This window comes from Danio rerio, chromosome 12 (genome assembly GCF_052040795.2).
Source record: "Danio rerio strain M-AB ecotype USA chromosome 12, GRCz13ab, whole genome shotgun sequence".
NCBI classification, from domain to species: domain Eukaryota; kingdom Metazoa; phylum Chordata; class Actinopteri; order Cypriniformes; family Danionidae; genus Danio; species Danio rerio.
The window spans coordinates 35,245,488-35,268,240 of NC_141032.1; the positions used below are offsets into that span (position 1 = coordinate 35,245,488).

At 33.8% G+C, this 22,753-nt stretch overlaps 1 protein-coding gene across 36 annotated transcripts in view; it reads left to right on the plus strand.

Annotated features, from left to right (window-relative positions):
* The window catches only part of rbfox3a (RNA binding fox-1 homolog 3a), an 886,893-nt gene that overhangs the window by 460,118 nt on the left and 404,022 nt on the right, over positions 1 to 22,753 (plus strand). For all 36 annotated transcript variants that reach the window (XM_087276601.1, XM_087276616.1, XM_087276621.1 and 33 more), the window contains one exon: positions 19,678 to 19,756. In XM_087276601.1, the coding sequence (XP_087132727.1) occupies positions 19,735 to 19,756 (22 nt within the window). In that variant the 5' untranslated portion in view covers positions 19,678 to 19,734. The remainder of the gene's footprint in view (positions 1 to 19,677; positions 19,757 to 22,753) is intronic.

Genomic DNA, 22,753 nt, shown 5'->3' on the forward strand with positions numbered 1-22,753 from the left:
CTCCCACCAGCGCTGATATACAGCCACATCGCACTGCTACGAATGTGATGTTGCTCATATATCAAGTGATGGGGTAAATTTCTGTCTTCCAATCCATTCCAGCAAGGATCAACGTCTTTGCTTTTTCTCGTTACTTTATTAATATGATTGTTTGAATCAGTTTATAATCTTTAAAATGATTTTGACTAATATATAAAGTTAAAACTTCTTATTCTGTCTTATTCATCTGATAGACTGGTCAGTTTTGTGTTAAAACTGTTTGTACCCCTATACAAGGTTTTTGAGAACAAAAATAAAGAGGAATATGCTAATTTAACGTGTATAATGGCAATACTTTACACACAAAAAATTTATGTACATACATGCACTGTATTTGTAAGGGACTTGAATGTACACTTGAAATCAGATTTAATACCCCAACATTCACCCACCCCCTCCCTTTTAATATATATTTTTTTATATTTCACAAATGATGTTTAACAGAGCACAGACATTTACACAGTATGTCTAGTAATATTTTTTTTCATGTGGAGAAAGTCTTAGTTGTTTTAATTTGACTAGAATAAAAGCAATACAATTTTTTGCCTCTTTACGCTATTTTTTCCCCCAAAATTAACCTAGTTAAGCCCTTAAACTTTACGCTGTATAGAAGTGTCTTAGAAAATATCTTGTAAAACATTTATTTATTTATTTATTTATTTATTTATTTATTTATTTGTTTGTTTATTTTTTTTAATTTTTTTATGTATTTATTTATTTATTTATTTATTTTTATCAGGAACCCACATTAGCCACAACCAAGGTAGTGGCTATTCTTCCTGAGGTCTATCGAGCATAACACAAAATTGCATTAATCCATAACAACAAAACCAAGTAAAAATATTAAAATACAATGTGCTGTCATCATGGCAAGTATAAAATAAATCAGTTATTAGAAATGAGTAATTAAAACTATTATGTTTAGACATGTTGAAAAAGAAAAACTACTCTTTGTTAAACAGAAATCGGGGGGGAAAAATTAACGGGGCTAATAATTCAGGGGGGTTAATAATTCTTACTTCAACTGTAAATTGAGCTTTTTAAAAAGAAAAGAAAAGTATGCATTTTGTTTTAACTATTTTATTGATGCTGTTTGTATAATCGTATGTGATTCATTCTTAGATCTAACTAATAGAGTTCTCTAACTCAACTCACTGACTCGCTGGACTTAAAAGTTCAGTTGAGACCAAGATTATAATTGAATTTCTCATAAAGCCATCACAAAATGTATGAGTCATATGAGCCATTTTTATGATGCGTCTACAGTATATTTTGCAAACTTTACAGCAATGAGCGCTAATTGCGTGCAAATAAAAAGTTGGCAGTATAGTTTCCCTTTGTTGTTCCTCAGAACAAACAAAAAAAGATGACAAGTTTTTTTCCATTTTCAGACGCACTAATCCTTTAACAAAAGCCCAAACTACAGCAAACAGTCTGTCTGACATCAATCTCGAGCGTATGCGAAAGCAAACATACAAGGCACATAAATTCCCAGCCAGAGATATGAGGTGAAACTCCATACGGAACAGGAACATTAGCTCTCACAGCTTTCATATATTGACCCAGTATGAAAATCAAATTACAGCAGGCTGTTCAAGGCTTAATATTTATGTCCAGACTCTCTATTCGGGCTCCCTGTAGGAAGAGTTGATGAGCTCCAGCTTGTCTGTAATTGAGAAGTGTTTCCAGGTCAGTGTGTGTGCCACTGTGCTCTGGTGTGTGTGAAAGGGGATATTTACTCTGTGAATGGGGGATGAATGGAGTTACAACTCTATTTACCAAAGCCTGTATAAGCTGCTCAACTAATCTGCTTCACAAAGCCAAGTAGAATCCGAAAGGATTCAGGCACAGCATTACAAAGTTAAATTGTTCTTTTATGCCGTGCCACTGCCCTGACCATTTTTCATTCTTTCTCTCCCCTCTCTTACAACCTGTTCTCATCCTCTGCTGACAAGATGTAGAAGCACATCCCACCATCCGAGCAGTGTTATTCTTCCCATTTATCCTTCACTTCTTCATTCACGCACAAGGACCTGATAGAAAGCATTATTCAGTCTTCTGATCTTTAAAACATGGATTGCTAAATCAATTCAGCCACAGTTTCTGACACAGAGCTTCCTTTCTAATGGAACATAAAGCTCTTTTGGCCGAAGGACTTTTATTTTTCTCCGTTTTGTTTTGTATTTCATCTTCTCTTATTTATTTATTTTCGCAGTCTGCTATTATGCGGAATGATTCATTCGCTGCCAAAGCTGCATTTTAATCCATTGCTCTTATTTGCTTTTTTGTATTATTAAGTTTTGTCCCGGTGATGTCATTGGCAGTTTTAAGTATTCTAACTAAAGGAATCTATAATATCTGGAAAAATCTATTCATTAGCATTCCCATTCATCTTAATGGCACTTGCTTGGCAGGCGCAGGAAAACACAAGAGCCACAATCTGAGATCTGCCATCTTTTTGCACATGAACCATGAAAAACTTTCACCCCTGCATGTTAGGTCACTAGAAATACGTCATCCGTTTAATATAAGACGGAATCATAAGTCTCTATTATTTATTAGGTTTTGTGTTCCTGAAAACTTACTACTAAGAATTTATACTATTATAGGATTTTATTATTAGTTAATATTATAATTAGTTTGCTTTTCAATCTGGTTGTTGAATAGGATTAATCAAGCAGCAAAATACCATGCAGGTTACATCCCAACAAGCATTTTTTGTAAGTTGAAAATAAACCAGACATCTAAATATGGACAGGTTGGCTAAAATAGGGCTTGTGAAGTCTGCCTAATCTGTCTGTTTCTAGTAAGTTTAGTTTTGGGCCATTTCAGACTTCTATTAGATTTTCACTGACTGCCCAATTTTAGCCAAGTTTTAGCCAAGCCTAATATTTGGGTGGAAAAACCATTCGTGAATGCACAGTGGCAATTATGATCAATCAAACAGTCAGATCTGCCCACAATTTTGCTGCCCAAAATTGTAACCATACAAATGCAATCATCGTTAGACCAGTAGGTGGAAACTCGTGATTGTTTTGTGGTCATTCATTCATTCATTTACCATTAAAATTAACTGTAGGTGGTGACATGGGGCTGAGCCATTAAATAATTTGTACTAAATATTAATACTTAAATGTGCCATGTTTCATTTAACTGAGTCACTCTTTCATTCATTAAGAATCTGTTTTTATGGTGTGTTGAATTCATATCACATTTTTCATAAAAATGACTACTATGTGGTGACGTACTGTACAATAACATACATACTGAGCCCCTAAAACAATTTTTTTTAAAACACTATTTTCATAAATGAGAGATTGAATCTTTCATTAAACCAAGAAATTTTATAATTTATGAACAGCTACATGTTTGTGATATTGTATTTACCATAATTACGGGATCTGCTTCAGATGCGCTTGCATCATATTAAAGTTCCGTAATTATGAGACTCCAGCATGTAAAGAGAGTTTATATCCTTAATAATCCATTAAATCCTTAATGAAACTTGTAATAACAACAAACCGGGGCTTCATGATTGTGTGTTGTGTAATCTGGTTGTTGGATTTCATAGCTGAGCTGTGCATTAAGGTGTGGTCATGTTTACCATTGCTGGAAATAACCTCCTGGCTGAAATTCAGTCTGAAATTAGTCAGAGAAGTTTTAGGTGTAAGATTTCTACACTTTCCGGTTAATCAGACAACTTTGCCAAAACTGCTTGATTTTGAAAGTGACTTCTGTGTGAGATTTAATTGACCAGTGGTGGAAAGAGTACTGAAACATCTTATTTAAGTAAAAGTACCATTACTTGCCTAAAAGTGTAGAGCAAGTAGAGTAAAAATATCTGGTGTAAATATTACTCAAAGTATGAGTAGACCTTTCAAAAGTACTCAAGAGTAGTGAGTAGTGAGTATTATGCAGTATAAAGCTGATGCATTTGCATGTAATTTGTAGATGTGTGTAAACGTAACATTCTGTAATGCAATTTAATTTAGCTATTGCCCAGCAGGCACACAACCTCAAAAGACATTAATATTAGGTTAGATTTAGGTTGTGTTGTCAGGTGAGCAAAATTCAATGTCTAGTCAGTGTCTAAGGACAATGCTACTTTGATGTCCAATAACAAAGTCAAATTATGTTGATATTTGGTTGATTTTAGGTTGTGTTAGAAAGTGACTAAAATCCAGCATCTCAAACCAACGTCATATTGCTGTAAAATGCTGACATTTATTTGTCATGGATGTCAACCAAAATCCAACTTCTGATAGATGTCATAGTGGTAAAGTCCACACCGTGTCAAGCTGTAACATCATTAGATATTGATATTTGGTTGATTTTAGGTTGGACAATGACGATGGCCTGACATTGCCTTCTGACGTAAACTCGATTTTCATCTCCAAACAAAATGCAATGTCCCCACATACTATGTCAATCTGACATCATGTTGACGTCCTGTGCCTGCTTAATGTTTAAGGCCATTTTGCTTATACAGTAAACATATGTCATCTTCTCATCAGTGACATGCATCTAAACAGTTTCTGGGTCAATAAGTGTAAAGATTGTGGACATCATATTGGACACTTTTAATGCTTCCAAACAATTTGCTGCAATTAAAAATCGCCTGTGTCTTGAGGTAGTTTATTATAATGCCATTTACCTTCTCTGTGCAATTTGATTAGACAGGAATCAGAGAAAAAAATTAAGTGTTGACTGCTGGTTGAAGGAAAGAAGTGGAGTAAAAGTACCAATACTGCACTACAAGTACCAATTTTTAAAACTACTTAGTAAATTACAATTCCTGAGAAAAACCAATCAGTTACAGTAGTTTGAGTATTTGCAATTTGTTACTTTACACCACTGACATTGAATACATGCAAAATATAAGATACTGTATGTAATACCAGTTTCTTGTTTGTTGAGTTTGTATTACTATACAGACAATTACAGATTTAGAAGTCACAGTTTAGTGAAGTTAATGAGTTTTTCTACTCCTAGTACTGCATGTGTTTATTTATTTGCCTGTTTATTAATTGTGATCTAAATTGCTATCTTTTGATAAGTTTAATACTTATTTAAACACAATCCTTTTGAATCTTTAATTTTTAAAATTAATTTCTTTATGATTATGTTAATCTAACTTTATTTTATCCATTTGCCTCATGTAACTGTATGCTGATTTATCTTTATAACTACAGTTGAAGTCAAAAGTATTATCCTGTGATTTTTTTTTTCCAAATATTTCTCAAATTATGTTTAAAAAAAGCAATGTATTTTTCACAATACTTCCCTTAATATTTTTTTCTTCTTCTGGAGAAAGTCTTATTTGTTTTATTGTGGCTAAAATGAAAACTGTGTTTTTTTGTTTGTTTTTTTTTTGCAGAACAAAGCATTGTTATACAATGATATGCCAAATTACCCCAACTTGCCTAATTAACCTAGTTAATAATAATAATAATAATAACAATAATTCCTTACATTTATATAATGCTTTTTCTAGACATTCAAATCGCATTACTTGTTGGAAGGGGATTACCCCATCCACCACCACTACCACCAGTGTGCAGTATCCACCTGGATGAGGCGATGGCAGCCATTTTGCGCCACACCGCACGCCACACACCAGCTGATGGGTGGAGAGTATGATGAAGCCAATTATGATATGGGGATGGTTAGGAGGCCATAATGGACAGAGGCCAGTGGGCAAATTTGGCCATGATGCCGAGTTAAACCTCACTACTCTTTTCCGAAGGACATCCTGGGATTCTTAACGACCAAAGAGAGTCAGGACCTCGGTTTAACGTCTCATCCGAAAAACAGATCTTTCGTTAAGTTAATTATTTAATCTTTCGGAAAGTTAAGCCTTTAAATTACACTTTAAGCTAAATAGTATCTTGAAAAATAGTGTGCACGGTCATCATGGCAAAGATAAAAGATAAAATTTTCCGTTAAACAGAAATTCAACAGCATGCTACACAATTTACAGTCAATCTGAACAGCTGTAATAAATGTACATGACATGCAATTACACCTGTCACCTGTCAGACGCCTTGTTTTCATCTGCCCACATGCAGCAGACCTTTCATACTTGAGATATAACATTTGTTATCGCACTGTTCTCATCATACATCAGCCAATGGTTTATTTATTGCTGTGTACGAAACAAAATAGCTGGGCAAATAGACTTTAGTGAGATGCTATTTTCTTTTTGCTTGCGACATCAAAGTAGTCCGAGTGATGGTTGTTTTATTGTTGTTGTGTTGTTGTTTTTTTCCTTCCTCCATGGCACTCTTCAGTTCGGTGTTATTTATGCCTTTTTACCGTCCAAATAATTAATCAGCTCCAACACAACAGGAAAAGAAACAGCTTTTAATTACTTATGATGAAATAACAAATTATGTTGGCCTTGTTCCCAAAAATACTGGAGCCAGTGCATGGTAATTCATTACAGAGAGAGAGTCAGAGAGAGAGTGAGAGAGAGAGAAAGACTGGCGGCTGAGATATGAGCTCTGTTCGGATTAAATCGATACACATGCCTTGTTCATGTGTGTTTTGGTGTGTGTCTGTGCTATTGCGTGAGATCCTGTTAGATCCATTTTTACCTGCTCAAAAGGTTGAATGTCAGGCCGCGGTGGACACTGATGCAGTTCCATATCAACAAACACTAATGCGTTAGACACCAGCGATGAACACTTATAAATGAGCTACATTTGTCATCATTCATCCATAGTTTTAATTACTTTAACATTCACACTCAAACACAATGCACTTTTTGTGTGTGAAATTTGACAAATTTGAAGCGAAAAACCTAGTAGGATGTCTGCGAGGTTGCCAAGTCTGCCTACAATGAACAAATAATTAAAATAAAAACATGCATTCTGTTTTCCAAGAAACCTTCCTTGGCTTAAATGACATTAATTTCACCTTGTTTGATCTTTTGGTGTTCAAAAAAAAGTCAACATTGTGTAAAAGTGGTCCAAATCTGTGGGAAAACTGTAGACAAACTCATTGCCTTGCTTCTTGCTGCCTACACAGCTGCCTTTAAAAGTAGCATCCTAGGTGTCATTGAAACCATGGCATGAGCTATGCCTGGATTAAATTGATAGACATGCCTTGTTCATATGTGTGTGTGTGTTGGTGTGTGTCTGTTCTATTGCATGAGATCCTGTTAGATTCATGTAACCTGCTCAAAAGGTGAAATGTCAGGCCGCCGTGGACACCATATCAAAAACACTGATCCATTGGATCCAATGTATTCATTCATCCATTGTTTTAATTACTTTACAATCACACTCAAACACAATGCACTTTTTGTGTGTGAAATTTGACAAATTTGAAGAGAAAAACCTAGTAGGCTGTCTGCAAGGTTGCCAAGTCTGCCTAAAGTAAATAAATAATTAAAATAAAAACATCTATCCTGTATTCTGTAATCTGTATTCCAAGGAACCTTCCTTGGCTTAAATGACAACAATTTCACCTTGTTTGCAAAAAATCGATCAGTTGAATGTTAAGGGATAAAAATACAATTAAAAAAATCAACTTAAGGAATTTATGGCTGTCATTATGTATGTTATATACGTATTGCGAAGTTACCTAGTCGCAAGAGCATCCATATGAAATTGCAGTTTCAGTGCAGCTTCAAAAGTCTTTACATCCTGACTGGTGATCCCGGTGTAGAGGTGTAGACTTATGACAGTCCTGTGTTTTATTTAATTTAAGGTTAAGTTTAGGTTAGTTATAATGTGTTTTGCCCATCATCATTTCAACCTGTATGTCCTGGCGAGTGACGCTAGGGGGCAATTAGTAAGCAATACGTGAGCCGCAGGAGGTTTCACGCATTGATGAAGAAGTCACACTGCTAGTACTGAATCATAGATATATACATTAGATGTCGTCTGGCCTATTGTTGTCTATTGGACGGAATGCGTCAATAGCGCCGCCATCTTGCTACAGGGTAGCGCTCCTTTAAAATCAATGCGGGACCAAGGTACAGTGGAGGACTGTAGCCATCCAAAGCCAGAGATATACACATATACACATATATCTATAATCGTGAGTTTTCCTGGATGTTAGTATGTAATTTTTTTTTTCCTAATTACGAAAATTATAATTTTACATCACTTTTCTACATTGATGGATCAGTGACCCCACGGGCAATACTGACAAAAAGCTTGTGTTTGTGTGTACAGAAATGTACTATTCACCCTCCCTGTTAAATTTAATCTAATCCGTGTCCTGAAACACACCTCCTCTCCTGCTTTCACTTCTCATACTGACGGAGGGAGAGATTCGTTTGTGAATGAATCCCCGAACGACTCTTTCACTAACGTTAGCCGACAATAACACAAGTTTCTGGCAGCGCAGCATCTCGTTGTCATATTCTTTTGTATTGTTTGCTGATTTCATTCAACAAAACTAGCATAAGCCGAGTGTTTAGTGCAAGTTGGAGCTGCTTTGCCGTATGGTGAATGCAGACTGTTATCATCAATAACGTTACATGATTAGCACAAATGTTCAGAACATACAAAAACAGAAAAAAACTTAATATTACCTATGAAATGTTCTGCCTTTGTGCTTTGTTTTCTTTGTTTGCTCGTTACTACACCCGTAGACAGGGCTAAAGTCCCGTATCTTCACGTAATAACACTGTCTTGACTAGTGCGTGCGTGCGTGCGTGTGTCGTTATATTACAGATCGTGTGTTGTGACCAAAATAAACTATTATGCTTCCACCAGAAATCTCCACCTCTGGGTGTGCAACACTAGTCCAGTGTTATAGGTCCTCTAAACATAATGTTGAGATCGACTTGATAAAGGAACGTCTCTAATCACTTAACGGAAAGAAAACGGCACAGATGATGTGTAACATTACTGCAGAGCTGTTGTAAGGTGTTACAAAAGAAAAAATGCACTTAGGTAAGGGTGACAGATAAGAAGTTTGTTGCAACAATCATAATGAAATCCCTTACCTAGAGATTTCCCCTCCTCAGGGACACCTTCAAGTTAAATTACTTAAATTTCATGGTCACAGGTGGCGATTGTAAATGACGTCTCTTGCAGAAGAAGCGCGGTTGCCTGAGCGTGTAAGTCCGAGATTGCAAGCCTGAAAGCGCAAGTGCAAATTTGCAGCCAGACTCTATTGACACAGCTGCCTTTAAAAGTAGCATCCTATGAGTCATTGAAACTTCATAAAATAATGATTTGGGACACTCTGCTTACTCAATAAGTTGATGTTGCTATTGCCAAGCTAACGACACCGTAGACTAATAAGCATGAAAAATATATAGAGCACAAAAATATTGAGTAAAAGTAATCAATTTTAATGCTTTTTTCGTATCGAATGAAATATATGCTTGTTTACTATTGACATGTTTCTTTCTTCGCCTGCTGTCTTCTGATTTCTGCAGTCTTCTATTATGTAGAATGGTTCATTTACGGCAGAAAACAGCATTTTAATCTGTTGTTTTTGTCTGCTTTTATCATTAAGTTTAATGTGATGTCTTTGACAGTTTCAAGTGCTGTCAAGCAAGTGCATAGTAGTTTTTAGGGCTGTGCAATATTTATTTTTGTTACTAATGATGTGTGAGCTGAAATTATCAAATCATTCGATTAATTTTAAAAAAGACAAATATCTTGAGATTTCAAAAGGTTTTGTTGTGTGATGAACCTTATTAGAATGCAGTTAAAATGACTCTATAATTCAGGTTATGGGGTTAAAATATTAATTTTTTTTAGATTCTGAGTAGCAATATTAGGTATGGGCCAGTATAAGATTCTGACGGTATATAAACTTGTATAAAAATGTAACGGTTTCACGGTATTGTGATTACAGCACAATAAGTTATTTTAAATGTTTAGGTAGAAAACAACATTTTTCCACACATTGAACACAATTTATTTTATTTTAAGAAACATTTTAAATATTTTGGAACAGTAAAAATGTCAGGCTAAATCATTCAAATAAATCATTGACTTCTGCTGTCTTCATTAAAAATATATATAAATAAAAATACTTCTTGAAAAAGCATCTGGATATATTTTCTTTGCTTTGGATATAAAGTAAACTACTGCACTGTTCGGGTCTATAACATGCTTGAATGTTGGTGCATAAACGATTTTCTAATGTTTTTTGAATCAAGGGCTGACATTAGCTTTTGATGTGGGCAGTTCTTTTCTGCTGCAGATATTGTTGCCCTAAAAAAAAAAATTGTTAAAAAAAAATTTACTTATACAGATGAAGTCAGAATTACACCCCCCCCCTTTTTTTCCCCCCTATTTTAATATTTCCTAAATTATGTTTAACAGAGCAAAGAATTTTTTACAGTTTGCCTGATAATGTTTTTGTCTTCTGGAGAAAGTTTTATTTGTTATTTCGGCTAGAATTAAAGCAGTTTTTAATTAAATAAATAAAAATAAAAAAAACTACAAAAAACATTTTAAGGTCAAAATTATTATCCCCTTTAAGCTATATTTTTTTCTTCGATGGTCTACACAGAACAAATCGACATTATACAATAACTTGGCCACTAACCTTAACCTGCCTAGTTAGCTTGAATAAACTAGTTGAGCCTTTAAATGTCATTTTATGCTGAATACCAATGTCTTGAAAAATATCTAGTAAAATACTATTTACTGTCATCATGGCAAAGATAAAATAAATCAATTATTAGAAATGAGTCATTAAAAATATTATGTTTAGAAATGTGTTAAAAAAAATCTTCTCTCCTTTTTCTAATAATTGATATTGAATAAGAGTATTTTTTGCATAGATGGCATCATAAAGAAAGAACATTATGTAGAAATACTGAAGCAACATTCCAAGACATCAGCCAGGAAATTAAAACTTGGTCACAAATGGGTCTTCCAAACAGACCATGACCCTAAGCATACTGCCAAAGTAGTTAAAATGTGCTTTAAGGACAACTTAGTAAATATTTTGAAGTGGCCATCACAAAGCCCTGATTTCAATCCTATAGAAAATGTGTGTGCAGAGTTGAAAAAGCTTGTGCGAGCAAGACAAATCTGACTCAGTTACACCAATTCTGTCAGGAGGAATTGGCCAAAATTCTTTACACTATTGTGAGAAGCTTGTGGAAGGATACCCAAAACATTTGACCAAAGTTTTACAGTTTAAAAGCAAAGCTAAAATAAAAAGCAAAGATTCTGGCATTTAGCAAATGTAAATCATTTAGGTAATCCTAACAGACCTAAAATAGTAAATGTTAAGTATGATTTACCATCAGACATTTAAAAAAAATGGTCATCTTCCTTTTTTTTTTAGAGTGTATGTAAACTTCTGATTTCAACTGTATTAAACACACACACACACACACACACACACACACACACATAGAGTATATCTTAGGAACGGTATTACAGAAATTACAGCAGCTTTAAAACCTTGACTTTTAAAACCACGGTAGGCCTTGAAAGTGGTGTATCTTACTAATATATCAGAAGACACCAATTATTTATTCATTAAAATTGATCAGCATGGAGATGCCAATTGGTTTGTTGTTCTGATTTTTTTTATCTTTTTATACGAACAATAATTTATTAAATGCAAAAAAGTCATTCTCTTCATCTGAACAATAATTTTCAGAGTAAATAGTTTAAGCTGTTAAGTTGTTTAGACCATCTTATGTATTTTCAAAAGGAAAATTTGCATTTACTGTATAAACCACTTCCAATAAACAGTCTGTACCACAACATAATATAATAAATTACACAATAATCCATCTTCTGAGTTATTGTAATTAGTTCAATTGGATCACTGGTGGAGGCTTTTACAACTATTATACAGCTTGATACACATGCTGTTTTTTGAGGTGGAATATTTGGATACAGATAGTCGCTTGTTAAATTCTTTTAATTAATAATTAATTTACTAAGAAGGAACTTGCTGTTATTTTTTAGTGAGGATGTTAGTGCCCTATTTATTTAACAATGACAGCTCTTTTGTTGTTGTAGTTGCTTTCTGTATATAATTCTGAGATTGTCTTTTCTGAAAGATATTGACATTGAGAGGATATATCGTAATAATAACTATATTTTTGAAGCCTTCACCTTAAAATGCATCCTCCACAGTCAGCTTACCAGGTTTTGCAATGGGGCATTTGCGCTTATACACATTGGGTTCGGTGGATGGACACAAATACGCTCAGGGTTTTGTTGACATGCAGAGACCTCTGTTTTTCATTGCCACCCTGTGAGCCTGTTTTCAGGCAAGCGAAGCGAAATTCCTCAGAAATGAATTCTCACCGAGTCGGTAGTGAACTGGATTTCCCAGAAGGCTTCCTGCGTCTCCGGGTTTCAGTTCTACTCTTGACCACAGAGGGGAACACTCGGAATGAAATTAGACACTTCCCCGCTGAGAACTAAAGCGTGTCTCTGATAGACGGACACTGAGAGAGAATAGGAAAAGGAAGGTTAGATGCCATTTTTAGCAAATAGTTTATTAAAAAAAAAATGAAATAAAAATATTCTGTCATCATTTATTTGTACATCATTCCAAACCTGAATGACTTCTTCCACTATTTGTATTAAATTATAATAAATGGTGATTATGGCTTTTAAAGGAAAAGATCAACCTAAACAAGAAAAGAAAAATTACTGTCTACCTAAAGTGTTTTAAACCCCTTATAAGTGTTTTTCTTTTATTGAATGCAAAAGAAGATATTTGGAAGAAAGTTGAAAACCTGTAAACATTGACTTCCATTTATGACAAAACAATATTATAGACATCAATGGTTACATGTTTCCAACATTTTTCAAAAAACAAATTCTGTGTGTTTAGAGGGAAAAAAACTTATGAAGGTTTGAAATGAGTAAAGGGTGAACAAATGATGACATCATTTTTATTTTTTGGCTGAACAATCCCTTTAAGCTTCAAAATAGGTTACAAAAGCATAATAAAAGTGGTAAAAAAAAATACATGTTATCTCTACTGAAATCATAAAAGAGCTGATAAACTGACACAAAATATTATTTACAAAAAAAACTTTTTTCCTCCATGTTTATGACCAAAGCTTTTATATTAATGAGTGTAAAGTGTTTGTCACCCATTGCAAATAAAAGCTTTTATTACTTATGAGATTTTGCCTTATTTTTAGTCCACATACTTGACAAAAGTCTTGTCACCTATCCACCTATCCTATTTTTTTACTTGTCTATACACCTGATAAAACACCTGTCTTGTCATCGATCCCAGTTGTAAGACCAACAAATAATAACTTGACTTCTAGTTGATCATTTGGTATTGGAAGTGACTTCTATGAAAGGCAAATGCCTCTAGATTATTCTATTACCAAAGTAAAATATGATTGTGATTGCCTGTTGATGTTGCAATCCACTCTGCAGATCTCTTGCATGTTCTCATATTGTATGTATAATACAAACCATGATTTTTCCTTCACCAAATATGACTGATTTCTATTAGAATCTTGGGTCCATGCGGATTAAAAAAGGTCCTCAGCAGTATTTGTGATGATTGGGATGCTGTTTAACAGATGAATCATCAGAAAAATCTACCTTCTGCCTCTTTTCCAAATGATCAACTAGAAGTCAAGTTATTATTTGTTGCTCTTACAACTGGGATCGATGACAAGACAGGTGTTTTATCAGGTGTATAGACAAGTAAAAAAAGGTTTTCAGAAATAATTAGTCAAAATCAAGTGATTTATCTTATTTTATAAAAACAATCACCTAATTTTAAGCAAATAATACAAACAAACAAACAAACAAACAAACACAAACACACACACACACACACACACACACACACACACACACACATATATATATATATATATATATATATATATATTTTTTTTTTTTTTTTTTTTCTCTAGAAGTTAGAAAAAAACTACAGTAATTTTTTTGGGGGGGCTTTAAAAAATAAATTATTATTTTACAAACCATTTGTCAAGTTTAACTCAAATAGTTTAAAAATAGTTAAAAAACAGATGTACTGTATTTTTCGTCCTTATGGTTTCAACTATTTTGTTTTATATTTAACATTTTTACTAAATAAAGTTTTACTTTTAAACTCATTTACAATGCTTACTTTTATTCCAGCTTGAATGCAGGAGAGCAACCAGAATATTTCATCCTTCATCCTTTAAAAAAACATATAAAGGGTTGAGTAAATGATGACAGAATTTCACGTTGCGATGACCCGGATCTTTAAGAAAGAAAAGATTAAATCGTAATGAGAAAAGAGTCAAACAGAGGTAAGAAGAATAAAACAGGGATGTAAGTGAGTTGATAAAGAAAGAATGATCTGCAGAAAGCAAAGACATTTAGCTTCAGCGTGGCGGAGTGCTGCTTTTCAATAAACACATTAGCTCTATATTTCAGATTAATGCTTACAATTAAATGACACATAGGAACAACACTTTTATCAAGCCCCGTGGAAATGGACAGGGCACTATGCATATTTAATCTGAATAGCCTGCAATAGAAGCCATTACGGCCGTGTAATTACGGTAATGCTCTAACTGGCTCTTTTGTCCCGAGTGCTGCATTCACTCTCTTGGGCCCCGTGTTTGTTGGGTTGTGTGTTTTTCTGTGTCCAAAGAAAAGTTGCAGCATTATCATCTTTCTGTTTCTTTTTCTTCTTCCTCCTCCCTCTCAGTCCTCGGGGTGAAGTGATTTCTTACTCAACAGAATGTTTCGCTAAATAAGAGTCACGTACACACAGCCAAACCTGCCTATAGTTCAGTCCGTTTTAAATTAACAGTGACATCAGGCCTGTTTTCTCGCCAGGTCAGACCAGCAGAATGATTATCGTTCTTATCTAACTATCAGACAGAGTCGTTTCTAGTTGCAAAGAGTTAACGGGTGTGTGGTTAATGCATTGCTTCTTGCTTCTGTTGCAGTTTCCGTTTTTACACTTTTAATGTTCACTGTTTTAGAAAAAAACTGTATGCAGACAGATTGACTTAAACATTTTAGGCATACATATTTAGTTGAATTGACTTAATTCCACTTCAAATAGATAACTTGTACTTTTGCATTGGATATGTTATATAGTTTGACAATATTATTTGATATCTTAAAGATTTAAATGTAAAAAATAAACCAAGCTAATCTCCAATGTGATCTAAATGAACCAGATAAACAGAAGTCTCAGTTAGAAAAGTCTTTGAGTATTCTGTACTTATTTTCAGCCATGAAAAATACTTGTGGGTTTGCCTGAATAAATTCTGCAATTGCTTTTTACTTTTTTGTATGATTGTGTTGATCATCATTTTTGTTGCCTTTGTCTTGCAGTAATTGTTAACATGTGTCCTGTTATTTTCGAAGTGATATTGTTTAAACAAATTTTACCATTGTTGTGTTTGGCATGTTGATGTTTGTGCTTAAATTGAACCTATTTTACCCCCTTTTCAAGATTTAAGATGAGCCTTTTTTGTCTCCAGAATGTGTCTGTAAAGTTTCAGCTCAAAATACCCATCAGATTATTTACTATACCTTTCAGAACATAGGATTTTTAACTCTGAGCACACTGTAGCTGTTTGTTTCTTTTGCTCAGAACTGCAAAGATTTGGATCCTTTTTTTAACATTAGGAAATTTTAAATAAGAATTTTTTTTCTTTTTTAATTATATCACTGCAGTATGACTGTAAACAGACTATACATACACACAGTTCTGCCCAAAGCTTCCAAAAGTAGATTTTTATAATCATGTATATTTAACATGTACCTTTATTTAACATTAACCTTTAACATGTATATATGCTCAATTGCAGGATACTTACATGCTTTACACTTTAACTAGTCCCATTTACAGTTTAACACTCCTAACAATATTATTATTACTAATAATCAGGGCTTGACATTAACTTTTTTGATCACTAGCCACTGTGGCTAGTAGATTTCCAACATTTCCTGGCACTTGCTGTTTTCACTAGCCACAATTTTGTTTATTCATTCAAGTCTTTTCGGCTTATTCCCTTTATTAATTTGGTGTCACCACAGCGGAATGAACCACCCAGTTTTGTTGTTGGAACCAAATATTTTATTTGCATAAATTTGACTTTGACCTGCTAAAATTACCAGATTTAGATTTTGTGTTATGTCCACAAACCTCCTCATTCATTTAGCTTTTTGTGTGTTTTGTGTATGAGTTTGCTCAATGTGCATGAGCAAATGGGTTGTGTCACATTGCAATTAGTTTTGATTTCACATGACTTTTCAGGGTTCAAAATTAAGGATTTACCTCTGGCCACACCAAAAAATAAATAAATAATTATTTCTTAGCCACAAATTTTAAATAATGACTAAAAACAAGCAAAATATAGCTGTATACATGCACTTTTTAAATTAACAAAACTGTTCTTAAAAAAAGACATTAAAAAAAGAACTATTGTCATGTATCTAAATATGCTAAGTAATCTGTCAAAGCTAAAGGTCCCAGATCACCAGGTAACTACACATAAATGGGGAGTTAATTTTATATTAAAGCAATGTTATTGTTAATGTTATTGTAGAAAAAAAAAAAAGAAAAAAAAAAGGTAATTACAGTTTTTTACAATTGCTATGACACTTTTATCAATACATTTAACAAGTTTCCTAAACTCTTAACACAGTTAGCACAACATCCGTCTTCGTGGGCTATACAATTAACACATTTCTTGTTGTTTTGACACAAAATGCATCCAGTTAACACAAATTTAAAATGCTTTAACCTCTTTTACACACAAGCACAACCAAGAACAAAACAATATAATTTTACAGTCAAATTTACAAATGCTTTAACACAGTATGTCAGAACAGATAACACCATGTTCTAAACAGAAATTATATAGGATAAGGTCAAAGTGAACAGCTGTTCTAATTGTGAATTCAAACACAAATATATTCCCTGTATTTTATTTACAATTGCCAATGCGAAACATCATATTGCGATTATATAAATAAATAAACAAATAAATGTATATATACACACACACACACACACACACACACACACACACACACACACACACACACACACACACACACACACACACACACACATATATATATATATATATATATATATATTTATTTATTTATTTATTTTATACATATATTTTATACATATATATATATATATATATATATATATATATATATATATATATATATATATATATATATATATATATATATATATATATAGAAAGCACACTCATGTCTTGTTTTGGTTTTTCCAATCACATGATCATATGTTCTAATAGAGGACTCTTGAGGTTTTTGAAAGGAACATCAAAGAACTCTGTCACCAATACGTCCATGTAAGATTATGCAATACAGTCATTACTGTACTATACAAAGTGTTTTGCAGTAAACTACTCTTTAAACCTGGAGTTCATTAGTACATACAGTACATATACAGTACAGCATTTGCATACACTGAGTCTAATTACTTTCAGAGAGTCATGAAGTTAGAGGCCAATCAAGTACCACATGAAATTTTCAATGTTGACAAGGCTGGGGATGTCGCCGTAGGAAAAACATAATTGCCACAGTTACCGTGCCGGGCCACAGAAGATATCAAGTATAATTTGGATGAGAACATGTGGCAAAAGACCGGGCAGAATAGAAGATTACTTTGTTATTTTATTATAATTGTGGTGCTTTTTCTGTTTGCAGTGATGTCCTTCTGCAAAAAAAAGTCTGTACTGCAGAAATTCTGTGTCTGTATTTTTTTTTTTTTTTACATAAACTGTAAATTTTATAAAGCAATTTTTTTTTCTTCGTTTTGTATAGAATTTTTGCCGTAAATGAAAGAAAATGCATGCATTTACATAACCCAACGAAACAAAACTGTAACGAGACTTCAAATATAAGGGCAGAGCTGACACATAAACTAATGGAGTTTCTGTATTGGCAGCTGATGATAGTGTTTTTATTGTCAGTGTGTTCTGACTGACTGAATGTTTATTTTGGAAGAGAACATGTGTTTGTGTTTTGAACAATAATTTCATTTTGAAACATGATTGCAGTGTTTTGTTAGACATGATGTAGTGTGTTCGTTTATTATAGTATTTTGAAAAGTAGTTTAGAGGTTTAGTTTATAATGTGTGATTTTGAGCATGAAATTAACTGTTTTGCCAATTGTGTATTTTAGGTGTGTTGCTGCGTTAAGAGTTTAGCAAACTTGTTAAATGTATTGAAAAAAGTGTCATAGCCATTGTAAAAAACTGTAAACAGTTTACAAAAAATAACTGTAAGCAAAATAAAACCGGTAAAAACATACCACGTGTTATAGCGAAAGGATGATCACGCGCACACAGTTTATGTTAGGCCTATTAATATATCTGTTCAAAAAATAATTTGACCGCTGCTGTTTAAAAAAGGATATGTTTTAAAAAAAATCTTTAGCTCTTGAACGCCGCAGGACTGTGTGTGAACGATCATTGCTTTTTGTCCAGTCTATTTCAAAGAGAACCGATTTCACCAGTTGCATTTCCTTTAAGCATGGTTGCTTCACACTAGTAAACAGGAGCACACATGATTTTTAAGTCATCCCATCTCCTGTGCTCGTGAGTGATGATCTTCTCATTCCATATTCACCTGCTTTCTTTTGCTTGCTCGAACACAATTTGTTTTTTCAGTCATGCTGCTTCTCGGTTCTAAGATCACATTTGCACGAATATCGGGCCATTCTTATTATCAAATCCTGCTTTTAAGAAAACTACAATTTAAAAAATTATTTTCAACCGGCCAAAGTGGCTAGTGGTGGTGTCTGTCTTACCCGCCACAGCTGAAATCTACCCCCATTTGGCGGGTTGGTAATAATATTATAATATTAATATCTTTATATTATCACATCTGAACATATTCATTCATTTATTCGAGTGCACAACCAAAATAAACTCAAACCACCATAAAAACATTTTAAGCAAAAATAAATAAATAAATTGGGAAAACACCATTTAGTTATAATTTATTTTAATTTATGATGATCTTTGAAAAAAAAAAAAAAAACGATGGCCAGGGTAGCTATAGACATTTTTTTAAGCCCCTGTTGCTTTTCTTTCTTTTTTCTTTTTTTTTTTTTTTTTTTTTGGACTGAACAAAATGGTCCTCAAATCAGCATCTTAAATTTTCAAATAAATAATGCACAAATACAGACAACATTTTTTATTAAGTAACTTAAATTTGAAAGTTAACTATCTAAAAATAGTTAAAATATTGTGTTTGTTTATTCATTTATTTGCTTGTGGAAGCACACTAGTTGGTGTTGTTTGTGTGTCTGTGTGTGATCCAAATATTGCAGCAGATGCACTCCAGCAGCAGCATAGCTTGAAGCACAGTCACAGTACATGAAGGATTTGAAGGTTCTGGTGGAGTTCTGAGCTTATCTGAACCCTGCAGGTCTCCTGAATGTTCCTCAATCCTCTCATACATTACCATAACAAGGGCATATGAAGCAAAATAAGGTCCAAAAACATAAACGTGCTTACAAAAACAAGGAGTTTCAGAGCAATCTGTAATGTAAATTGGGAGCTCACCCTCTTTGTTATGGTAGACGGGCTTCATTTTGACTCAAAGGAAATTTAAATACCACTTTTTTTTCTTTTTTTTTTAAGAATTAAATGTTGCTTGTTTTTGTGTAATTCTGTGGCTTATGTTCTCTGTCTCTCTCCTGCAGGAATCAGACACTTCTGTGGTTGCAGTAAGACCCCAACAAGCTCAGCCACAGCTGTACATGGAGACCCCCAGCTGGGCAGGTGAGTGCATTTGTGGAGGTCAAGAACTAGATGAGAATCTAAACTTTGTTTGTTTGTGTGTGTACAAGCTGTCATTTTCTTTTTATTTTATTGAAACCAAAATTCATGACATAATTTAGTAATTTCACTGCAAGCTCATAGGGCAAAAAGTTGTGGTTCGACAGCTGAATGGTGCTGTTAGGAAGGCTTGGATTGATATTGGGTCTGACTGTTAAATTCATGGGGTGGATTTCATATTTTTTGCGCAATTTACATTTGCAGGCTTTTCGTCTCACTCCTAATATATCATTCTTATCCGCTGTATGTCTCAATGTCATTGTTGTTTCCCATCTGTCTGGGGTGTTTCCTCTTTGGATTAGTTACATTACTAGAAACCAGAATCCAACAGAGATAAGTCTCAGTCATTATGTGCATGAAAGTTTCATATGTGTCCAGATTTACCAAATCTCTCTTTTTCTATCGTATATATAAATACAGACTCACATACAGTTGAAGTCAGAACTATTAGCCCCCTATTTGAATTTTTTTCTTTTCAAAATATTTTATAAATTATGCTTAAAAGCAGGGACATTTCCACAGTATGTCTGATAATAGTTTTTCTTCTGGAGAAAGTCTTATTTGTTTTATTTCGGCTATGATATAAGCTGTTTTAATTTTTTATGAACCATTTGAATGTCAAAATTATTAACCCCTTTGAGCAATTTTCTAGTTAACCTAATTAACCTAGTTAAGCCTTTTAATGTCACTTTAAGCAGTATAGAAGTGTTTTAAAAAATATATATCTAATAAGATATTATGTACTGTCATCATGGCAAACATAAAATAAATCAGTTATTAGAAATGAGTTATTAAAACTATTATGTTTAGAAATGTGTTGAAAAAATTCTCTGTTAAACAGAAATCGGGGGAAAAAGGGGGGCTAATAATTCTGATTTCAACTTTACATACATACATTGTGCGGGTAAAATAAATAAAGTATTGAACACCTCATGGTTTTTGTGGTAAATATCTTTTAAAGTAGCTGTTCATATGAAATGAATCCAGATTTTGGTAAAAACCCAAGCATAGCAATCATACAAATAAAACAAACAAAAGAATTTCAGTAAAAATATTGCTATGTGTAATTACAATGCAATGATACAAGCAGAAAGTACTGAACTACTGAATTGTATATGTAGTACTTTGTATAAAAGCCTTTTGTGTGTGTGTGTGTGTGTGTGTGTGTGTGTGTGTGTGTGTGTGTGTGTGTGTGTGTGTGTGTGTGTGTGTGTGTGTGTGTGTGTGTGTGTGTGTGTGTGTGTGTGTGTTCTTGTTTTTATATCCCGGTGGGGACTTAAACCTGAATGCACACCGCCTCATGGGGACTCATGTCACCGTGGGGACCTAAATTGAGGTCCCCACGGGCAAAGCCTCACTAGCCCCTCCCAAATGGTGTTAGAACACACCCCATGCATTTTCTCTAATGTCCTCTTGGGGATCATTTTCAAGAGAATATTCTGTGTGACTGTGTATCTATGCGCCCCTGGGGGTCACACAGAATATTGCAGTCCCCACCACTTCATTGTTCTGGAAAAGTGTGTCACTTTGTCTCCACTCTATAGCGCCCCCTTTCTTGTCTTCAATTATTACATTAACTGTTGATGGACCAGCATAAAAACTATTTAATACATTACATTACAAGGCATCAACTGATTAGAATATATTAGATATGTTAAAAAATTATGCTCTTTATGCAATTTATTGTAGATCTAACAACAGATTCCAAATATCCATTATGTGTTCAGGATATAAATATCCATTATTGATAAATAAATCAAAAGGAGCATAGCCAGTATTTCACTCTTGTATTAATACATTACCAGTTAAGGTTAAAATATTTTAGTGTGGTTTATTGTAATACTCAGTTCATATGCAATGGTATTACTGTATGCATCTATATTTAAAAAACTAAAGTTTGGCTTTGCCTAGATTAGCCTACATTTTATTAAAATAAACACAGGGTTTATTTCTTCCTTCAGACTTTAATGAGAAAATCACTATTGATTGTAAATGAGAACACAGAGAACAGACTTGTGTCCTTATGGAGACCTATAGCCAGGTTAGCTTGGAAGAATGAATGATGCGAGAACACAGAACATAAACAGAATATATCTGGCCCGGCTGAACCATGTTACTAATAAACATGGGTCAAAAAATTCAGTTTTGACCTACTGTTAGGTTGAATTGGTCGGCTACAGTAGGCTACATCTGTCTTTGTGAAGTTTAAGCATGTGAACAATATGAAATAAATAGATCTGAATAAAGTTTAAAAACCTGTTCCAGCATCAAGACAGGGCTGCTATAGGGAATGAGCAAGTATAGGGGCAATGGCTGATTCAAGCATGCTATAGTGTCTGCGTTACACAAGGAGCAGCAAAAAGGCCAAAGTGCAGGACCGGTCATCACAGTACACAAGTTTTAGCTTAGTCCTTTTAGCAGAGCTGTCAATGGATATAGCATCTGCTTCAAGAGGGCCAGTACTTCTTACATCAGGTGCCTGGACATGATGGGCTTCTGCCATAAACATAGCAGCACATTGACTTCTGTGATTCCAAATGTTAAATGTCTACAGGGACCAAATCGTTATGGTTTTTTACCCTCACAAGGGTTACATAAATCCTGGAAATAATGAACAATGTCTCTTTATCACAATAGTCTATGGGAATTTACATGTACAGTAGATTTACATACATAAAACATTTTATTTCTAAGTTAAGGATTTCTGTATATTCTTTCAAGAATTATGGGAGTATTAAATTATGGAAGACACTTTTATGCCATCCTAAAGGTGGATCTAGCTTAAGAGAAGGCAGTAGCAACAGAAGTGCTGACATGGTTTCAGACCTTGTCTAGAACATTACAACTAAGTGTGAAAAGAGAGATAGTTTGCTTTTATTTTAAGGATGCCGTTAATGAGCTTCAAAATTAATACAGACTGTTTCTCAGGACATCAAGGAG